General features: G+C 44.3%; 1 protein-coding gene across 1 annotated transcript in view; it reads right to left on the bottom strand.

Annotated features, from left to right (window-relative positions):
• Nucleotides 1–21,979, bottom strand: part of cttnbp2 (cortactin binding protein 2) — a 125,464-nt gene that overhangs the window by 53,393 nt on the left and 50,092 nt on the right. Inside the window, exon 3 of the mRNA XM_070971941.1 lies at nt 2,642–2,872. Within this exon, the coding sequence (XP_070828042.1) occupies nt 2,642–2,872 (231 nt within the window). The remainder of the gene's footprint in view (nt 1–2,641; nt 2,873–21,979) is intronic.

Below are 21,979 nucleotides of genomic sequence, written 5' to 3'. Positions count from 1 at the left end.
AAACGCCTGAACACAGTCCAAAGTGCACCATTCCTCCAATAACACTGGTAATGGATGGTATCGACTCAAATGAATGACTCAAGAATAAACAAGTGCAAGTTGGTGTAAAATGATTGGTCAGACCCTAACTTCACTTCATTTAGGCGAACTGAAGCATTGAACACATTTTGTTCAATAAAAAAGGAAAAAAGCACACAGAAGCATTCTGGTTTGGGTGCCCCGCACTGGTCAAAGTACCATGATGGTCACAATCAGTCCAAAACTCACTGAAATTAAATCTGGGATATTTACATTTAGATTTGATGGGCTACAGCAAACACACACTGAACCACAGTCCCAAAATTTAACCAGCTTTCCTGTCAAAACATCCACTTCCTTCCTCTCTCCTCCATACGTCATCTATCTGTGTGTGTGTGTGTGTGTGTGTGTGTGTGTGTGTGTGTGTGGTTAAGCGTTCCATTTGGCTCAAAACTATATCATCTCTGTTATTATTACACAGTTCAGGGACAGGACACACGCACACACATCCACACAGTATTTTCTTTTCTATTACTCATCCACATTCACTCTGCCAGCCTCTCATCCAAACACTTTCACATATTCATATTTGACACAGAGGAGGAGAGACAAAGACAGAAAAATGGGACAGGGCCATGGCAGACATCTGGCTGCCCAGTTAATCATGGCCGCATAATCCTAAAGACACCCGAACAACTCGTATACACACAGTCAACTGTCAATACAAGAAAGTTCACACATAATGTACTCACAAATTCAAATAAGGCCCCTGCATATGCTAAAAACATTAATGCACACAGACAAGCATCTGATTTTCTCTACGCCACATCGTCCTCTGGAGAATTTCAGCCACAGAGATTTGAGTGGTGTGTAAATAAACACAATCTGTGGTCAAACAGAAGAAATTTCCACCATGTCTTGTTTTTATTTACCTTCATCTAATCTGACTGCTGAATCACCGCAATTAAACAATGTATACAAACAAGAGGTCATAAATGATGCATTTTGTAAAATAATAATAAGTAATTGATTTTCAGCCGAGCTGAAGAACCGAGTGAAAAATCTCCACCGCTGCTGAACGGTTTCTCTGTGAATTAGTACAGTCTAGGGCTGGGCGATATGGCTGAAAACTCTATTGCGATACAAGTGTTTTATATTGGTCGATATCGATAATTATTGATATTTTTTATGACCTATTTAAAATAAGGACCAGGAGAAAAATACATTCAATTTAAACATTTTTATTTTAAATTTAACCTTCCTCTGATTATAATCCCCTCAGCCATCAAGGCAGAAAGGAAATGTTAACACAACCACGGAAAACACTCAAATAATAAATGTAAAAAAAAAGTGTAAAAATGTAAACACAGAGAAACCTGAGAACTTCTTTTCTGCAGGTTTAGTGCAGAAAGTTCACAAGCTGATTCACCCTCTGGTGAATAAAATGTTTCAAATATGTGCAGTGTTTTGTAAACATAGCAGAAACTGAGGTAGACTTGACATCTGTAAACAACACAATAGACAGCTCAATAAGATTGGCTGAACTATAAAATCAGTCTAGACATATGAACAACTTTAGTCACTCTTCTTACTCTAAACATACATGAACTATTCAATTATATTTTTATTGCAAGTGTGTTTAAGAAAAAAAAAGTACGTGTAAGAGATGTTTATAACCTGGCTTCTCCACAGTGCACAGTGGAAGCATGTCTTTAGCTATATGATATGCCGCTGTCTCCGTTACGTCTTCGTGCCTTTTAGATGATTTGTCATCAGGCACTGAAGCAGATACCTCTGCATGGTGGTCAGCTGCTTGTGCGGTGGAGCTGCGGTTGGCGGACGTTGGCGAATACGGCTGTGCTCCAAAGAGTGAGCGCGGCTGAGGTGGTTAAACAAGTTTGTGGTATTACCGGTCTTGGTGGGGACGAAAGTCTTGCATAAGTTACAGACCACATTGGTTTGACTACGGTCCGACTTATAAAATCCAAAAAACTCCATACTGGCGAGCTGACTTTCCCTGTTCTGTCGACGATTTCTTTGCTCACTGCAGTGCTTTCTATTTCTCATCTCAGTCCTCGCAGAGTAACAAACACGTGACAACGAGATGGCGCAACCGAACATGATAATGTTACATGATTGGCGTGTTAGCGTGTCTCTCTCACTGATTAGTGATTACTCCCTACGTTGCTCAGTTACCTGAGAGCGAGTGCCTTTGTTCATGCAACAAACCTCGCTTTGCAACTTCTGTTTCTTCTGACGAAGAAAAAAAAATTATTGAATGCTTTGTCGAACGCATTTTATATTGATATTGATGACGTGTCTATCGCGAGATATATCGCTATCGTTCTATTGGCCCAGCCCTAGTACAGTCTCAGTCCAGAAGGGATTCCAAACTTTGCCTCTAGCGCCACCTATGGTTAAAAATTCATCTTGAGTCAATAACACCTCAGAACCTAATGAGTGCATTCCCGCCAGCCCAACAATTCTGTGTAACCCCACCTGAACTTACCATTTAGTGACAATTCAATTGCATGTTCATTTGTTTTGCTCCCAAATCAAACAACCTTCCTCCTCCTCCTCCTCCTCCTCCTCCTCCTCCTCCTCCCCCTCTTCCATGTCTTACCCTCTTCTGTCGGCTCTCGGCGGCGGCCAGCTGGGCGGACATGCGTTCCTGCATCTTCCTGCAGTGGGCCATGACGGCCTCCAGGACGGAGATGGGGCTGGAGCCCAGGGGCCGTCGCTCCTCCTCTCCTCCGGGGACCCTGCACTCGAAGTCCCTCTGAAGCGCCAGGAAGGGGTCAGTCAGGCTGTAGTGCCCGTATCGCTCCTGGAGGAACACCTCCTTCCTCTGAGCCTGGAGGAAACAGAGGAAGGGAAAATGTTACTTCACTTGTTCAATGTAAGATCAAAAAGGCTTGATTTTGGCTCCATTCACCACATTTCTAAATCCGCTCATCACTTCTGCCAATGAAAATGTCTGATGTGTCATCTACTGCAACTGAACTACATTTGTCTTGTGAAATACAGGATATTTTCATCTATCCAGGACACTAAAAACCATTAAAATGAGACAATATAAAAAAGGAAAAATCTCTCTTCAGCTAAGTTGCTCACGACTATTCAGACATATTTCCATGAGACTTTGCTGCATTTTAAAACCTGGGATTGAAATATCCATGACTAAATAAGCAATAATAAAGCTAAAAAGCATCACTTATTAATAGTTTAACACTTAAGCAAACAACCCACCATCATCAGATTCTGGTTCAAACTTTAAAACTTCTTTCTTGTGAACTTAATTCTGATTGGTGCAATGAAATGAAGGCACAGACAGACAGATGCCTGTCCTGTAAAATAATCAAAACTATTTGAGCTTTGACAGAGATGTGCGGTCATGTTTCTGCTCAGTTTCTGCACTTTCTCCAGCTGAAGGTCTCCACAGGCTGTCATTCATAGACCGTTTCACATTCTAAACAGCTGCAGCAAGTGTATCTGCTGACATCAAACGACAGATAATGAGAGCGAGCATATATTTATGGTTATAAAAGGCTTTAACGATGCTAGTCCTCTATGTTAAACGCAAGTATCAGTACCCAGGCCCTCCCTCGCCCACATGGCCCCTGCTTCGTGGTTCTGAAGAAAGTCTGATCTCAATATTTAGAGCATTTCAGCTTTATCTGATTTTACATTTTCACTGGGGCTGAACCAAAGAACCAACAGAGTCAAAGCAGAAAGAAACAGCTCAAACAGGCGGTGAAAGCCAGCTGTACACAAAGCAGCAGTATCATAACATCAAGTTCCTCAGATGATTGGATGCTGACATTTGGGTGAAAGTTGACATCATGGTGTATGGTTTGTTTTTAGATCTCCATTAGTTGTTACATTGACAACTATATCTTCTTGGACCTATAACAAAACATATTTATACACCATATTTTTTGCAAACCATACTTTCTCAGCTGCAGAAAGTAACAGGCCTTAAACTGGACATAAGCTTTTATTTCTGATTTCCTCTTTTTAATAAGTACAATTGGTCATATTTTAGTACAAAGCCTCAGCCAAAACAGCTGGAGGATCGTTTCATCAGATCCTGTGCATTAGTAAATGGGATAGAGCCTCGTTAAAGTCCAGTGTTATCCAAACTGCTGTTCCAAGCAAAAGCCGGCATCAGTTGGCTCTGAGTACAGCTCAGTAACATTAGCCTCGTCAAACCTGCTCTTAATCATTCTGACCACAACCAGATGACCACTTGCTGTAATCCAATGGTCAAATAATACCCAACCAAAAACCCACTTGGCTGCAGTACAGCAGCTGCACACGGACAAAACCCTCTGACCATAAGTGGTGGTGAGAGAGTAATGACACAGTAACATGCAGAAAGTAATGCACACAAACAGAAATGCAGAATTTAGCAGAGTAAGAAGGTGGTAAGAATAATTCCTGTTGCAGAAACACACTGTAATGCATCAGGCAGCCACCAATGAAGTATCTATATTATAAAAGGTAAATAAATAACAAAAAAACATTGTTGGTTGGTTGAAGCACATTTTCAATTGTAGGTAATCTAAAGTCACTTGTCGAGACCAAACAAAATCTTTAAGCTGTTTTCTCTTTCACAATGTCAACTGCAGGTATGAATAAAACAGTTTACTGGGATTTTATTTAAAAGCATCATGATTCTTGTCTATGAGCAGCTAAAGGCTGGTGAGGGAGGAATATTTAATAACTGGGAGAGAGACGTTGAAATTAAATGTGGAGGCAAGAGAAAGACAAAAGAGCCAGAGGGTGAGAGACTGAGAGAGAGATAGCAGAGACAAAGAGGACAAACGACAGGAAGGTGTTCTGAGATGCTTTGCCAAAGAAGGAGATGGAGTTTGGAGAGTCTCACACACACACACACACACACACACACACACACACACACACACACACACACACACACACACACACACACACACACACACACACACACACACACACACACACACACAAAACAGGATTAAAAAGTTGGTGGGGAAAGATTGGACTGACAGGAATTAATTGAAATCTGAAGTTTATCTCCGAATATGTGTCAGGGTCTGTGTTTTTTGTGGGTGTTTTTTGGTTTTTGCACTTGTGCTTGTGCTCTTCTCTCCACCTTCTTCCTCCCTCTTGTGGTTTTCTCACTGTAGGTGCGACAGGTGACGGGGCTGGCCAATCTCTGCCTTCGCTGGTCTTCAGATGAGGCACACCTGTGTCTCATCCTCATTAATCATCCATAAAACACTAGTCATCCTTCCACCTCGTCGCCAGATTACTTCCAGTCACTTCGTCTGTGTCTCATCATGGTTCTCTTAGATTCTGTCTCCTGTGGGTTGCTGCCTCCTGTTCTTGTTTCTTCGCCCGTCACGCTGAGGGCAGCCGACTCCCGTCTCCTCGGCCTTTGTTTTTTGAGACCTGGGTTTTTGTGTTACACCTTAGCCAGCGGTATTTTCTGTTGAACATTAAGGGACTGTGAAACCTGTTTGACTGTCTCCGGCTCCGCTACAGTTGGTCCAAATTTACACACCGTAACAATACGTCTAATAAAAACACACATACACACACCTTTCTCGGTGGTGCGTGTGTGTTGGCCAAGTCTTCGTACCTCTGCTCACAGTCTGCCCCGTCAACATTTGAAACTCCAGTGAACCAAAGCAGCAGTTGTTGCCTGCACTAATTACACGTTTGCTGTATATGTTTACCACTCAGTCAACTTCAAGAGCTCAACGAGCGCCACAATTAATTATCCGACCTCGCCTGTTCTTGACCACTCCTTCTGTCCAAGCCCTGTGTCTGCGGGTGAGCAGATCTTACAAAGAGCACATTCCTCCTCCGAGAGTGATTTCAACCTCGCCTAAATCTGCCAGTGATTTCCTTATTCGATCCACTCTCCTGACACTAACTCCTTCTGAGCCGACTCTCTGCTCAGTACGGCACAGTGTTGCTCCGGTTATCTGTTGTCCCGTATTCCCCATAAACCGGCCAGCACTGCAATTGGGTCCTCAATTAGCCCATTACACTTTTCACTTCCTGTTTGGAGCTATGGGAAGGCTCATCAATATCTCCTGGTTGCGTGGCTCATTGTCACGGATCACCCTATTACAGCGTCCGGGTTAGAGCCAAATCCTTTGAGATCTCATCAGCTGTCAAACACTAAGCTCCCCTGAGGCTCTATTGATCCAACAGATCCATTGGCTGTCGTTAGAGAGAAGCAACAGTCTACTGCAGAGTTTAACCAGGGCGGTTTTGTGGGCTGATGTTTCCAGACTGAAGCTTCCAAATGAAAACACTTTGTGCTTTTGTTCTGGCTCTTTCTGCATCTTCTTGACACGTGCATGACATCAAAAGCTCTAAATCCAAAAGCAACAACAGACTCCAAAACATTGTCGATCACTTGCTAAATTAACGAGGAAGAAATCTTAACTCAAGACCCAAACTTGAAGGCTGAATTGACTGACAGTGTCACAGCTGAACCTTTATCAGGTAAATTAAATTCTTTCAAATTCAGGAATTTTTCCCTGAATGTTTACGACCAAAAACTTTATTAACTAGAAGGACACTCGGAGAGCACAGACCTCTTCTATGACTTCATACACCATATCTAGATGTATTTCCAAAACTACTACACATTCAGATGTGAGTTGGAGTATAATTAGTTGCATGATATGTGTGTATTTACGTTTCCGTAGCTGAACCTTAAAGATGCGGCCATGCTACAATTGTTCTAGTTCGAGACCACTGAGTGGCTGCTGTGGAGTCATCGTATCTCTACAATTGGTTGTATTTTGTCGTTGGTGAATGTTGCTGTCATCTTCTGGATTTTAAGATGTAAGGCATTAATTCCCCCATGGCCAAATGCACTCACATTTTGCAGCATATTTCTATTTCAGGACCTCTAAAACGACGTTTAAGACATGTTGGTGTGATGCGTTATTATTTCCTATGTGTGCACCACATTAAGAGAATACATTCATTCATTACATTCATTCATTCACCTGGACAGTTTCTTTCTGTGTCTGACATAAGCTGCAGGCATCACATGACATGATGTAATGGCATACGGCCGGTGGTTTGCCCTTTAAACTCTGCATTAACTTACAAAATGACACTGTTTTAGCTTCAACTGCACTTCGCCAGCACAGTTCAATCAAATCGAACTCCAAGATGCTAAATATCACATTTCTCCAGCTCAGATATTTCTGATAAAGGTCAGTTTTGAGAGGGAGGGGATTTAAGTTCAAAACGGCCACGTTTCATGTGGACAGTAGGAAACCGAGACCTCCAACAGTCTGAAACAAGATGTTTACCGACAAGTTTGTGGGGATTGTGGGGATGTATTAGGGCTGTGGGTACTGTATTTACAGGAGGAGCAACAGTAATACTATAGTAATAATATATTATTTACAAGTGCAGCAGTGGTGGAGGGCTCAGAGCAAGACCTCAGTATTATTAGCATCAACCTTTACAGGCATGCAGCACTCAGTGGCTGGAAGGTTCAGGGAACACAGCCAGAGAAGCATCACTGAAATGAGAGAGACGATAGAGAGCAGAGAGGCAGAAAGAAGCCGAGCAACCCTCAGCAGAAAGAAGCAGAGGGTCCTCCAAACTTTACATGGCGGAGAAAAGAGCAGTGTGTATTTAAGTGTCTCATTTCACTCTATTCATGACTGGGTGAATGTCAAGTTGGTGGCAGCCTGCCAGTCCAGCTCGGAGACAGAACTCATCGGGTCAAACAGAGGAGCCGCTCATGTTCGGAAAGACACACAAGCAAACACAAGATGGCGAGGGGGGGATGCGCTCGAGGGTGCTTGATTCAAGTGCGTGATGCTGGAGATGCTGCTTGGCTCGGAGTCCAGTGGTGGAAAGAAACGTTTTGGTGAAACTTCGAAACCAGCAGAGGCAGAGCAAATGAGAAACACTCCTCTTTCAATCGCTCTAATAATGAGAGGTGCACTGCTAAGGAAGTGCTCACAATCAGCTGGCTCAGCTTCAGGGTCCCCCCAGGATTGTTAAACCTAAATTTAAGACTTTTAAGACCTTTTTTAATGCCATTTCAAGTGAAATTTAATACCTTTGTCGCACCCATTATTTAAAAAATATTGAACCATATTCAATAAATAAATCACTGAACATCAAATTTAACCTCAATTACTATTTACAATTAGTTTGTAGATTGTCCAAAGTATTGTACATCCAGAGTCAAAAATGAGAAAAAAATTCTCTGACTAAGGCACTCCAAATTAAAATGTCTTTATTGTTAAGGACAAGTCCTACATGGACATATTAAAAACAAGGCCCACGCGTAGCCGCTACGCATTACCATGCCATGTTATTCAAATCAAATCAGCGTTACCCCCGCACTCGTTCCAATAGACAAGAGTCAACGCGTGTTGTGTATCCGAGGGTGGTGGTGTATGATCTCTATCTAATATGGCTCTGGTATAGAGCTATCCATGCAGCCCATCACGGCACAGCTAGCTGACTACAGCTAGGGCGAGTGCACTTGCCAAGCCCCCTCCGTATTCAAAGGCAAGTAAACATGGCTAGCTCCTAAGTTAAAACAGCGAAATTTACATTAATCGAAAAGGCAAACCGTACAGAAATACATTATTGCATCTAATACATTTTAATTGGAGAAATGGGCAACTGACTTTGAAATGCTTAAGCAGGTCCACCGCCTTCGCATGACCCATAAACTGCGACCCGAAGTATCTTGATGTGACTTGGTCGCCGCTCCAATACCTCACATGCAGGTCCAACTGTTTTGACTTTGTTGTTTTGTTCAAACTTTCATCAAACATGACGACGAAGGCATCCGAGCTGTTTACTTCTTTGGTCATTTCTTCGACGATGAAAGGAGCGAGCCCAAACTTGGCGATGTACGCCGTTTTATTACTGCCACAGGAGAATGTTGATGCTATCGTGGAGTCGGGAGTCCGACCGAAACAGGTCACCGGTGCACTCATTTGAGGTGTATGAGTGGTGGTCTGCGATCGTCTTCAGGACCCACAATACCTCTGCCTGTAGTGTTTTAGTTCCACCAACGAATGGACGTATCCCCAACCCCGATGCAGATGATGGACTCTCCATTTCGGCTGTGCTGTTTAGCCGTTATGATGTAGCTTATGATAGCACTAGAAAGGTGCATTTCCCATTGTTCGCAGTGCAACGCAGCGTAAACATACTAAACGTTATGCGTCATCTTCGTCATGGATTTTTTTTTTTTTAAATCCTCGTCATGGATATTAGATAGAATTTAGGTTGCGCTGAGATGTTCTTGACTTGAATTCAAGACTTACAATAGCTAATTTAATACTTTTAATACCTCTAATCCTGGAAAACTAAATTCAATGCCTTTTTAAAACTTTTAATAACCTGCGGGTACCCTGAGCTTCAACATTAAAGAGAAAATAATTAAGAAATTAGATGATGTGCAGAAACGCAGGAAGCATGAAGACAGTCCCATTTTGAGGTGCACTCAGTCGGATAGGTGTCTCATTCCAAAAAGACTCTCATTCTCTGCTTCTCTTCCAGCAACTTGTCACAGCTGCTTTCTGTGATGGAGCGGCTCCGTCACTAACGTTGGGCAGCGCACTCACACACATACGCACACACATACGCACACACATAGGCACGCAAACGCTTTCATTCAGGTTAAGGAAAATGTTGAATATGTTTTTTTTATGTGTATACCGAGCCTAGTGGGAGGGGCAACTGGTTTAAAAGGAGGCTGCTCAGCCCCAGATCGAGAGTCTTGACTTGGTTACAGAGGAGGTAACAGTGTTTGATCTCGAGACTGTGTGAGTGATTTCTTTGAAGGGAAAATATACTACTGTGAGTTATTGAAGGACTTTTTTTTTTTTTTTTCTAGAATATTATTTGAACTTTGTTCTATTTTCTTTTTTTTCTGCATTTCACTTTTTTGTAAATATGTTTGCACCTGGGGAGGCCGGCAAATAAAATAACACCAACAGTGTATTTCCGACTACGCCTGTGTTTTAAAGGAGAACCCCGTGACATATGGTGTCAGAAGTGGGATGGCTAGTCGAAAGAAGATAGGCCGCCCCCCAACGAGGCGCACAGGACTGCGTTCCCAGCGGCATAGACAGCAGGAGGAAATCGCGACCACCAGTCCAGACCTTGCTTGGGACACAGTACCTTCATCATCACCGTCATCAGAGGAATATGAGGGGGAGGACAGGCCTGGAGTGGCTCTAGCTCCAACAGCGACAGCCCCAGCATTGACAGGTGGGTCTGGAGGAGAGCTACTGACATTGATGAGAGACTTTTTGGCAGGACAGCAAAGGAGGGAGGAGGGCCTGTTAGCAGAGCTTCGAGGTTTGAGGGCCTCTCTTCCACGAACTGACCAGCTGCCCCAGCCACATCAAAGTAGGGTCCGAGCACCACCTGCGTCACCTGCCGCAAACATCCCAGTTGCTGCTGCAACCCCAAGCACTGTGACAGCAAGTAGCCCCCGACTTGACCTGCCAACACCAGCGCCTCGGCGTGTGCGACAGGAAACACCATCAGAGGCACACTCGATCCAGATTCCAGATGCTAGCGGCGGGTGCGACCAGTCAAGCCCTATGCTGAGCCAAAAATTCCACAGTATCAGGTGGGGGAGGACATTGAGAATTATCTGTTACGTTTTGAGCGCATTGCTAAAACATGGAGGTGGCCAGAGATTGAATGGGCATGTCGACTCGTTCCACTGCTGTCTGGGAAGGCATTGGAGGCCTACACCGCAATGGATGAGGAGAGAGCTCACAGCTATCCAGACCTGAAGGAAGCCCTACTAGCCAAGTTCGACATCTCTCCCGAGACATATCGGCAGCAGTTCTGATCCATCACTGTACCACCAGTCGAGAGCCGGCCAGAGCAGCACACCAAAGAGGAGGTCGGGGAGGCTATCATTCTGGAGCAGCTACTTCAAGTACTTCCCATTGGAAGCGAGGACCTGGGTGAAAGAGCACGAGCCAACAGACGGACTTGGGGCCGCCAAGCTTGCTGTACAGTATCTCAACGCTCGCAAAGGAGGACCAGCGACGCGTTCCAGCAGTGCAGCAAACCGACCAGGACTTCAGCCTCCCCAGCCCAGACCAGCAAGGAGAGACAATAACCAGGAGTTTCCAGGTACCTCCAGCACTGCCCCAAACCAACGAGCATCTGGTAAGGACTTTGTTTGTTATTATTGCCAGCTGCCAGGCCACAAAGCTTCTGTGTGTCCCATACGCAAAGCTAAGGTCACAGGTGCTTGCTATGCACCCCGGCCTGAGGTGGGCCCTACTGGTGATAGAGACATACGCGCTCAGCGCTATAAACTGGTGACTATCAACGGCCAGCAGGTTACCGCTCTGTTGGACACAGGGAGTTTCATGTCTCTAGTCAAGCAAAGCCTGGTGCCAGTAGGCAGTGTGGACTATAGCAGGCATGCAGACATTTTGTGTGTTCATGGGGATAATCATCCCTACCCCAAAGCTGAGTTAACTGTTACGATTGATGAGCAGCCGTACCTGTTGACTGTTGGGGTGGTAGAGAACTTACCTGTAGATGCCATTTTGGGCTGGGACTTGTCTGTACTCATGGACTTGCTGCAGGAAAATGAACTGCCTGCGGGAAGCAACTCTGGGGAAGATGGGGAAGTGAATGTTTCTTGTCCTGTGATTACACGAGCCCAGGCGCAAGCCGGTGTCCAACCACTCCCAGACCTTGACAGTAGTCTGTGTGAGGGTGGCACAAAAGGGGCCAAGAAAATCCCGCCGCCAGCGTCGCTTTGAGAAGCAGCTAAGGCTAACAGAACCTGAGAGTGTGTTGTCCAGTAAAATGTGGGAAGTGCCTGAGAATATTTCTGTGTTACAGAGGGGAGATGAAACTTTGAAACCTTTGTTTGCTAAGGTGGTAGAGGAGAGAGAGGGGAACTGTGTAGGAAAAGAAAGATTTATTGTCGATAGAGATGTGCTGTATGCAGTTGATGATAACCACAGACACCTGATAATCCCTGCAAACTGTAGAACACTCATCATGCACCTAGCACACACACTCCCCTGGGCCGGACACCTTGGCCAGCACAAAACCTATCTGCGCATCAGTTCACGTTTTTATTGGCCCTCTATGTACACAGACATCCAGAAATATTGCAACACATGTCCCACGTGTCAGAAAACATGCACTGCCCGCAGGTCTGACCGAGCATTTTTGCAGGCGCTCCCGGTCATCTCCACTCCATTTCGCAGGATTGCCATGGACATTGTGGGCCCACTGGTGAAAAGCAGTGGTGGCCACCAGTATATCCTGGTTGTGTGTGACTATGCCACCCGTTTCCCAGAGGCTTTTCCCCTGCGCACTGTCACTGCACCCACAGTTCTACGTGTTTTGGTGCAACTGTTTTCCAGAGTGGGGATACCTGACGAAATCCTGACGGACCAGGGGACCAACTTCATGTCCCGGTTGATGCAGCTCTTCCACAAACAACTGGGCATCTCAGCAATCAAGACCACGCCATACCACCCGCAGACTGATGGCCTTGTGGAGAGGTTCAACCAGACGCTGAAGAAGATGCTGCAGAAGTTTGTGGATGACACTGGCAAGGACTGGGATCGCTGGTTGCCGTTCCTGCTCTTCGCCTACCGAGAAGTCCCCCAGGCCTCGACAGGTTTCTCCCCCTTCGAGTTGCTGTATGGCTGGGATGTACAGGGTCCACTGGATCTGCTCCGAAAGGGCTGGGAAGCTCCTTCTACCACTCCAAGCGATGGGGGGGGGGGTGCAATTTGTGCTTGAAATGAGGGATCGGCTGGCAAAATACAGAGAGGCAGAGGTCAACCTGCGTGAGGCCCAGAAAAGCCAGAAGACCTGGTATGACCAGCAGGCTCGGCACAGAGAGTTCCAGCCTGGCCAGAAGGTTCTGCTACTTCTCCCTTCCTCAAACAGCAAGCCTCTAGCAAAGTGGCAAGGACCGTACATCATAACCCGCAAGATGGGTCCCGTCACCTATGAGGTCCATCACCCAGAGAAGAAAAAACCAAAACAAACTTACCATGTGAACCTCCTGAAAGGGTGGAAGGACAGGTCGACCCAGGGTCCAGGACAAGCACTGCTGGTGAGGGAGGTAGACGGGGAAGAGGAAGGGGAGATGGGACCAGAAATTATAAAAAGGCCTGCTACTCCTGTACTTGCACATCTTGCGTCAGAGCAAGCTGCCCAGCTCCTCCAGGTTTTCCAGGAGGCTTCCTCCATCTTTGCAGTGAGCCCAGGGAAAACCACCCTTGTTGAGCATGTCATCCGTTTAAAGGATGGCCGACCCATCCACCAGCGTCCCTATCGTGTCCCACAACAGCTGGTGGAAAAGCTGCAGCAGGAAGTGGAGGAGATGCTAAAACTTGGAGTGATTGGACCGTCCACCTCGGAGTGGGGCAGTCCTGTGGTCATCGTCTTCAAGAAGGATGGCTCTCTCCGAATCTGCATTGATTTCAGGAAACTCAACTCCATTTCTGAGTTTGATGCCTACCCCATGCCAAGGATTGATGACCTGCAGGAGAAGATTGGAGCTGCCCGATTCATCACCACCCTTGACCTGTATAAGGGATACTGGCAGGTACCACTGGAGGAGTCAAGCCGTCCATACACAGCGTTCCGAACACCAGCTGGTCTTTTCCAGTTTACGGTGATGCCGTTTGGACTGCATGGAGCACCCGCCTCCTTCCAGAGACTGATGGACAGAGTCCTCCAGGGGTGCGGCCACTGCAGCTCGGCCTACCTCGATGATGTGGTGATCTTCAGCAACACCTGGGAGGAGCATGTCCAACACCTCTCGCTGATCCTGGGAAGGATTCAGAAGGCGGGGCTGACACTCAACCCTGCCAAGTGTGAGTGGGCACGGCAGGAAGTACGGTACCTGGGTTACCAACTGGGGCAAGGAGAGGTGCGTCCACAAGTGGTTGAAGCTATCCAAAACTGCCCTCGACCTCGCACCAAAAAGGAGGTGCGGTCCTTCCTGGGACTGGCTGGTTGGTATAGACGGTTCGTGCCTCAGTTTGCTACCATAGCAAACCCACTCACAGCTCTTACCAGCAAAGACCAGAGGAACCCGGTGACCTGGACAGATGACTGTGAAACAGCTTTCAACACTTTGAAAGCACACTTGTGTTCTTCCCCCGTCCTCAAGAGTCCAGACTTCAACAAAAGATTTCTGGTACAGGTGGACGCCTCAGCAGTCGGCCTTGGAGCGGTCCTGGCCCAAGGCGACCCAGGAGAGGAGCACCCAATATTGTTCCTGAGCCGCAAGTTGAAACCACGTGAGACCAGGTATTCCACTGTGGAAAAGGAGGGCCTGGCCATCAAGTGGGCCCTGGAGAGCCTGCAATATTACTTGCTGGGACGGGAGTTTGATCCGGAGACAGACCACCGAGCTCTCACCTGGATCAACTCCATGAAGGACCACAACAGCCGCCTTACCCGATGGTACCTCTCAGCCCTTCAGGTTCACCATCCAACACCGATCAGGCAAGGCGAATGTGGTGGCAGATTACCTCTCCAGGTTGCCGCACATCGGCAACCTTCAGGAGGAGGGGGATGATGTGACGGAGCGGCTCCGTCACTAACGTTGGGCAGCACACTCACACACATACGCACACACATACGCACACACATAGGCACGCAAACGCTTTCATTCACACGTCCCTGCTCACTTTCCCCGTCTTTTCAATAAGTAATTAAAAATACCCCATAGCCATTTCCCTTTTCTCCTCCGTTTCTGTAGCACGGCCAAGGGTGCACACTTGGTAGTTCTACCTCTGTTCATACATATATTTCCACACGTATTCATACCACCATTTTATCACCTACCATGTGGAGATGTGCTGCGTGTCCATCCTGCTCTCTCCCGCTGTCGTTAGTTTGGTTGGCCAAACAGGGGCGTAACTGACAGTTACATTAAATAGTCTGTCTTCGCGCGTTTTTATGATCATGTGACCTACGTTATTATTTGTTTTGTTTGTAAAGTTGAATTTTGTGATGAATAACTAAGGATGGTTAAAGGGGAACATTTGTGAACATAAATACTATTTTTGCTCTATTTATAGTGGAAGATGGGAGACTAAATATATGGATAGGGTTAAGGAAAATGTTGAATGTGTTTTTTTTATGAGTATACCGAGCCTAGTGGGAGGGACAACTGGTTTAAAAGGAGGCTGTTCAGCCCCAGATCGAGAGTCTTGACTTGGTTACAGAGGAGGTAACAGTGTTTGATCTCGAGACTGTGTGAGTGATTTTTTTGAAGGGAAAATATACTACAGTGAGTTATTGAAGGACTTTTTTTTTTTTTCCCTAGAATATTATTTGAACTTTCTTTTTTTTCTGCATTTCACTTTTTTGTAAATATGTTTGCACCTGGGGAGGCCGGCAAATAAAATAACACCAACAGTGTATTTCCAACTACGCCTGTGTTTTAAAGGAGAACCCCGTGACACTTTCTTATTTACTCATTATTTACTCTTGGTGGTGACTTTGGCACGAACACTGTGAAAGTTCACATGCAGGTGGTATATGAAGATGTGCAGAGTCAAAGGCAGATAAGGATTTCTGGATGTATGTCTGTATGTATTACAACAGCAAGAGGGAAAAGAACAAAGAGTGTAAAAAATATTGCCTTGTAATGAATGGCTTAATTTCACAGTGGATTGAATTGCACATGAATAAAATATGAATAATAAAATATGATAATATCAATGTACTGCTGCACAGTAGAAAATATAACACAATAAAGAATATAAAGCACATTAAAGCACAGTGCAAATAAGTTTTAGACTGTTGCCTTCAGAAAAGACAACTGATTTATTAAAAGAAACATCATAGATTAGTTGCAGTTGAACTGTTGAAACAACAGTGAAAAAGTCAACAGAGACCACTTAAAGCATTAAAAAATGCCTGTGAAAGCGCTGCTGATGAAATTATTATTGTGTCCCACCGCTGGATGTTAGTTGATGTATTAATGCTGTGAGTGTAACTTGTGTTATAATGTTAAAGTAAACAAAAACTACATTTAATTTGCGTTTTGACCCTGTTTATATTTTGTGTACGAGCCTCTAAATGACCCTCTCCAAACACTGTATGTGCAGTCCAGCAGTGCCGTGAAACAACTTCAACATGATGGAATCGTATAGAAGAGTTCCGAGCAGAACAATCACAGCCACTAGAGCCAAAGTGTGTTTTTGTAAGTGGTGCCAGTTTCCAGCCGCCGGGCCTTTAATCAACACTTCCTGTCAGGGGCAGCGCTGCCGGTCGCATCTGTGCCGTGGCTCGCCGGGAGGACAGACACGTCAATATATTGACCTTTCCCTCCGCGGGTTCTTGTTTCAGCCACATGGGGTTGGGTCAGTGTGACGAGGGAGTCGAGTATGCAGTCCAACCTCTACCTTGAAGCCGAAGTGGTGCTCACATCTGTCTTTTCCTGTCATGCAGTGGACGGACGTCGTGTGTGACAGCAGGCCTCAGTGCCTCGCTCAAGGACACTTTAGTGCTGTTACTCAGTTTATTATGGGGGAGGTTTTCACTCATTACTGTGTCCTTTTCATTTAGATTTTCATAACATGGCCACATCATCTCGGCTGCAGTGATCACAAAAAATAGGATAATGGGACCCCATATTTTTTAGACAATATTCACTTTTATACTATCATGTGGACAAATAAAATCATCAATAGTAATTGATGATTTTATTTTTCTTTTTATCTATTATTGATTTTATTTTCTAACTTTTTTAATCTATTTTGTTCTACTTATGCTGTTGTTCTACCTTTTCATTTTTTATTCTGCTGCTCTAAGGAGTGATTTTCCCCTGCATGGGATAAATAAAGTCTTACCTTATCTTATCTTAGATTTGTTTGATACTGAGTGGAACTGATGTTGGGGTCGGGGATTAAATATATGGTGGCCAACAAGGGCAAATGCACCGCAAACGGCAAAATGATGCAAACACACACACAAACACATAAAACAAATGCAACAGAAAAACGCTGCAAATTCACTCCACAAAATGGAAGTGCGCCAGGCCACTAGGGGGACTCGACCTGAGGGATGGACCGGTCCTGTAGGACCAGACCATAGAGATATAAAGAGTAGACGCCGCATCAACTGCTACTGCTTATCGGTGCTGCCGAGCCGTGGGGCCGTCGTCTTGGAACGGTCACCCGCTCCACTCAGTGCTGTTTCGCAGGCGCAAAGAAGAGTCAGTGCATAACTCTCTGAATACTAAACTGATTTTCACGTGGGTTTTTTGCTGCAAACGTCATATATGTAGCTATGATACAAGACAAATGGTTCGGTGTTTTTTAATATTCATATGGGATTAACAGTAATAGAATATTCTGATGTAGCCTAGACTGTAAACACACACACACACACACACACACACACACACACTAATATATGATAGAGAAGCAGATAGTGGCAGTAAAGTCAACTATTTTAATAATGTGAAGAGACAATATATGATTGATTAGGCATTAGAAATATAATGTGTTCATTATCAGTATTATCAGTATTTTGTTTATATGTAAATATTTATATATAGCCTTTGTGTGCCGTTGTGATATATAAACTGTGAAATAACATATGTTAACATATGTTTTGAGTTTCTGTTGCCACGGTTACCAACAAGCGTTTGAGCCAACGCAATAATTTAGAACAATCAGGCTATTTGACCGGAACTTTTTTATAGGTGTCCTACAACACTTTTTAACGGACTCCCTGCAGCCAATCAGAATCGAAAATTCACCCAGACCATGGTATAAGATGGATTAAATGGCTGACACTTCTTTGCGCCTGACAAACAGCACTGAGTGGAGCGGGTGACCGTTCCAAGACGGCGGCCCCACGGCTCGGCAGCGCCGATAGGCAGTAGCGGTCAATGTGGCGTCTACTCTTTATATCTCTATGGTCTGGTCCTACAGGACCGGTCCATCCCTCAGGTCAAGTATCCCTAGTGGCCTGACACACTTCCGTTTTGTGGAGTGAATTTGCAGCGTTTGTCTCTTGCAGTTGTTTTGGGGTTGTGTGTGTTTTGATATTTGCAGCATTTTTCTTTTGCATTTGTTTTGTGTGTTTGTAAATTTTTGCTTCTGCTTCGTTTCTGTGAGTGTAGCATTTTTCTCTTGCAGCGTTTTTCTGTTGCATTTGTTTTATGTGTTTGTGTGTTTTTGGCTTTGCATCATTCCTGTGTTTGCAGTGTTTTGCAGTTTGTGGCGCGTTTGCCCTTGTCAGCCACTGTATAAATATGATCTGAAAAAGTCTGATAAAGGAGTGAACAAGTATGAAAGGAAGTGACGTCAGCAACCTTTGCGGGTTAATAAGAGAAAGTGCATCATCTGCTGAGTCGCGTTTAAAGACTTCCACCATCAGACATTTCATTATACAAATGTGAGAAATGACACCTCAGAGCATCAACAGCTCGGCAGCGTTTCTGTGCTGCCTCCTCGCCAACTCCAAACTCGATTTGATTTTCTGGGTCAGAGCTCGACGAGCTGACAAACAGCATCGTGTGTGTGTGTGTGTGTGTGTCAGCAGGGGGGTGGATACTCCCTCAGGATGCCCTGACCCTGGGGAAGTTGACAGCAATCTTGAGGCCCATCTGTCATTCACACACACGCACAAACACACAGTTAACCCATCTTCGCTTCAGCACACATTTTCCCGAATTATCAGTCAACGAGCTGTGATTCGGCAGTGACATTTAAAGCCTTAAACAGTGAAACATAAAGAACGATGGTCACCCGCAGCTCATACTGAAGCAAAAGGTCGTCAGCTACAAACACATCATCCTACTCTGAGCAGGACAGACTGTCCGAGCCCTTTTCTTACAATCTGCTTATGTTTCTGATTATCTGCTTAATCATATGGCCTTTTGTAAAAGTCTTTTGAATCAGCTCATGGTAAGTATGACACAAATAAAAGAAAAACAATAACAACCTCCGATAATAAATTCAAATCTTGATCAACATACTTGCAACCAACCCCAGCACAGAAAAAATGCTGTTTCTAACCAGTCACATGGCTCTCTGTTAGGAGCAGACAGCCCACCTCCTAAAAAGGGCACAGCAAGTTTGGTTGAGTTAGCTCAAGAACAACATGATGTCGTTTTTGCTATCAGAAGTCAGACAGTAAGACATTGAACCGAACACTCCTTCAGAGGTCTGACATGAAACAGATACATGCTGTTTACTGTTAATATAAGACATGCCACAAGCTAATTTTACCAACTGAAGCATCACAGAGTGCAAGTTCTTATACCATCACCAGTAATTAGACCAATCCGCTGGAACAGGTCTGACAGACTCTGGAAGATGTAAACAGACACGGATGTTATGGTTCAGCATGACAACAGGTAGGTGACAGTGTGTGTTTAAATGTGACGGATGGCTCTCGAACACACCACACGAATCTCCATCAGTATGCAGAGTGATTATTCTAACACTGAATCAGATATTCATCCCAGCAGCGAGTGAAAGAGAGCATCTGACACTCAATGACCTGCGATCACAAGGGATTTCACTTTGCCACAGGGATGAATATGAGCGAAAGGAATTGATGTGACAAAGAGACACAGATAATAGAGCGCAAACTACAGTATGGACAAGGGAGGTGGAGGAACTACAGCATAACTTAGCCTGAAATAAAAGGGAAGAATAGAGGTTTAGAGGGGAAAAAGAAGAAGAAAAAGCCAGAGAGAGACCAACAGAGAGAGAGAGAGGATGAATCGAGGGATGAAAGATGGCTGCCTCCTCTGCTGCGTTGACAAACAGCTACGAACTCTCAGAGCTACACAACATGTTGATGGTTCGATGTGTCACTGAGCCCGAATGATCTTTTTATCACCCAAAACTTGACCAGAAACACACATCATGTTTCAGCTCATGCTGCGGGAAAAAAAACTAACTAACTATTATTCTTTGATTGATTCACGTGTGTGTTATTTTCTTCTGATGAATGAGTCATTTTTTGAGTGAGAAAAGTGAGAGAGAGAAAAGAACGCACATCCTGATTTCCAAAAGCACAAAGCGACGTCTTCAAAATGGTCCTTTTATCAGACCAACAGTCCAAAACTTAAAGACAACTGAGACTTAAGAAGCTCTAACTGGTCAAAATGTGGCATTTCTGCTTGATAAATGACCAAAACTGATTCATTAACTGACTACAAATCAACTGTATAAGTCTACATAAATCTGTACTGTAAAAGTATAAATGCACAGTATGAGCATGTTGTCACTGCAAGCTGGATGTACGCTCATACAGGATGTACGCTATACGCTACCTACTGTACTACATTTACTTCCTGCCACTGTTGGAATCAATTCAATTTCAATTCAATTTTATTTGTAGAGCGCCAAATCACAACAGAAGTTGTCTCAGGACACTTTCCATATAGAGCTGGTACAGACCAAGCTCTTTTATAATCAGAGCAGTGAATAGTAGATCTGTGAGCAACCTTTGACTTAATTACAGTGCCCACTTTTGGCTGCTATAAATAAAGCTTGAGTTCAGAGCTACATGAGACAAAACCTAAACATAATGAAGGTGTGTGCTGCTGCCAGCAACTATGGAGGTTTGACATTCACCAAAACCACAATCAATACCTGCTGCACTGTGTGAATCACACTGAAAGCACTGCAGTTCTGCTCAGTTATGTATTTCAAATCATCCACAGTCACGACAATAACATCCCTCACCTACTTCACAATAAAAGACTGACTGCCCAGGTGAAGAAATATTATACTTAAATTCTACTTTTTGGAGAATGCACAAAGTACACTTTGTGCTATTTTTGTGGGCCTCAAGTATACTTGTATACTTATAATGTATTCAAGTCAGTGGCGGATTTTTCTAAGTAAGGGGCCATCAAGGGGCCACATTTCTCACAGAGGGGCCAAGTATTTAGTAGTCCTTGAGTACCACGTGAGTGATACTTGAGCATACTTGAAGTGTAAATAGTGGCCAAATGGGCACAACTTTTAAACACACTCGCAGTACAACTGTATTATATCACCAATGTGTTGGAAATACACTTAAATGTACTTCAAATGAAGTGAAATTAAAGTACACTCTAAGTATACTAAATAGTGTATGACAAAGGACTTGAAATAAGTATACTTTTCATAAGTACACTTTATTAATATCAAAAGTAGCTGTAATTTTTACACATTAAGAGTACACTTAAGCACAATTTATAATACACTTAGAATAAAGTACACTCTGACTTTGAAATACCACTTAAAGTACTGCATAATTTGCATATTCATATTTGATACATTTAAGCAGAACTTTTTAAAAGTGCACGTCAAGCATACTTTAAAACAAGCTCAAAAAGGCCTTGAGCCTTTTGGAAAACCCGTTTTCAGTTTTAGAAATGAAGAAGTCTTCTAAAACCACAAAGTCCAGTTGCCTTTGGAAGCAGCAAAGATTTTACTGGATTAAACACAATGTTATCCAGTAACTATTTGTCTGGGGAAAAAAACATCAGTATAAAACATTCGGTTTTCCTTCACACTTGTGCTGCTGCACTAACTAAAAGCTTAGTCTCAGCGTGTGGCGTCACGGCTGCAAACTAACTCGATCGCTCCCCTCCTGGAAGTGATTCCAGAATCCATCAGTCATGAACGTCTCTGTGTGTCTGTGGTCAAGTGGATGCAGGGGGGGCTGGTGGCTGCGCTGCCCTCAGGGCGCCGGTGCTGTGAGCAGCTGACATCACTGTGACATCAGCAAGGAACCAGGACGTGGTTACATAACTGACCCAATGAGGACAGGACGGGTTCACTGTTTCCAGCTGTCATTCAGCAAAAAGCCAGCGATGTGTTTTCACAGAGATTCTTTCACAGGTGCAAAGATAGAACTGTGATCTCTGATAAAACATTCATGCTCTTTTTTCAGGCTGTTGAACTCAAACAGTTCACAG

The sequence above is a fragment of the Chaetodon trifascialis genome, chromosome 10 (genome assembly GCF_039877785.1).
Source record: "Chaetodon trifascialis isolate fChaTrf1 chromosome 10, fChaTrf1.hap1, whole genome shotgun sequence".
NCBI classification, from domain to species: Eukaryota; Metazoa; Chordata; class Actinopteri; order Chaetodontiformes; family Chaetodontidae; genus Chaetodon; species Chaetodon trifascialis.
Note: the sequence above shows the minus strand (reverse complement) of the source record. Positions and strands in the feature narration are given on the sequence as shown.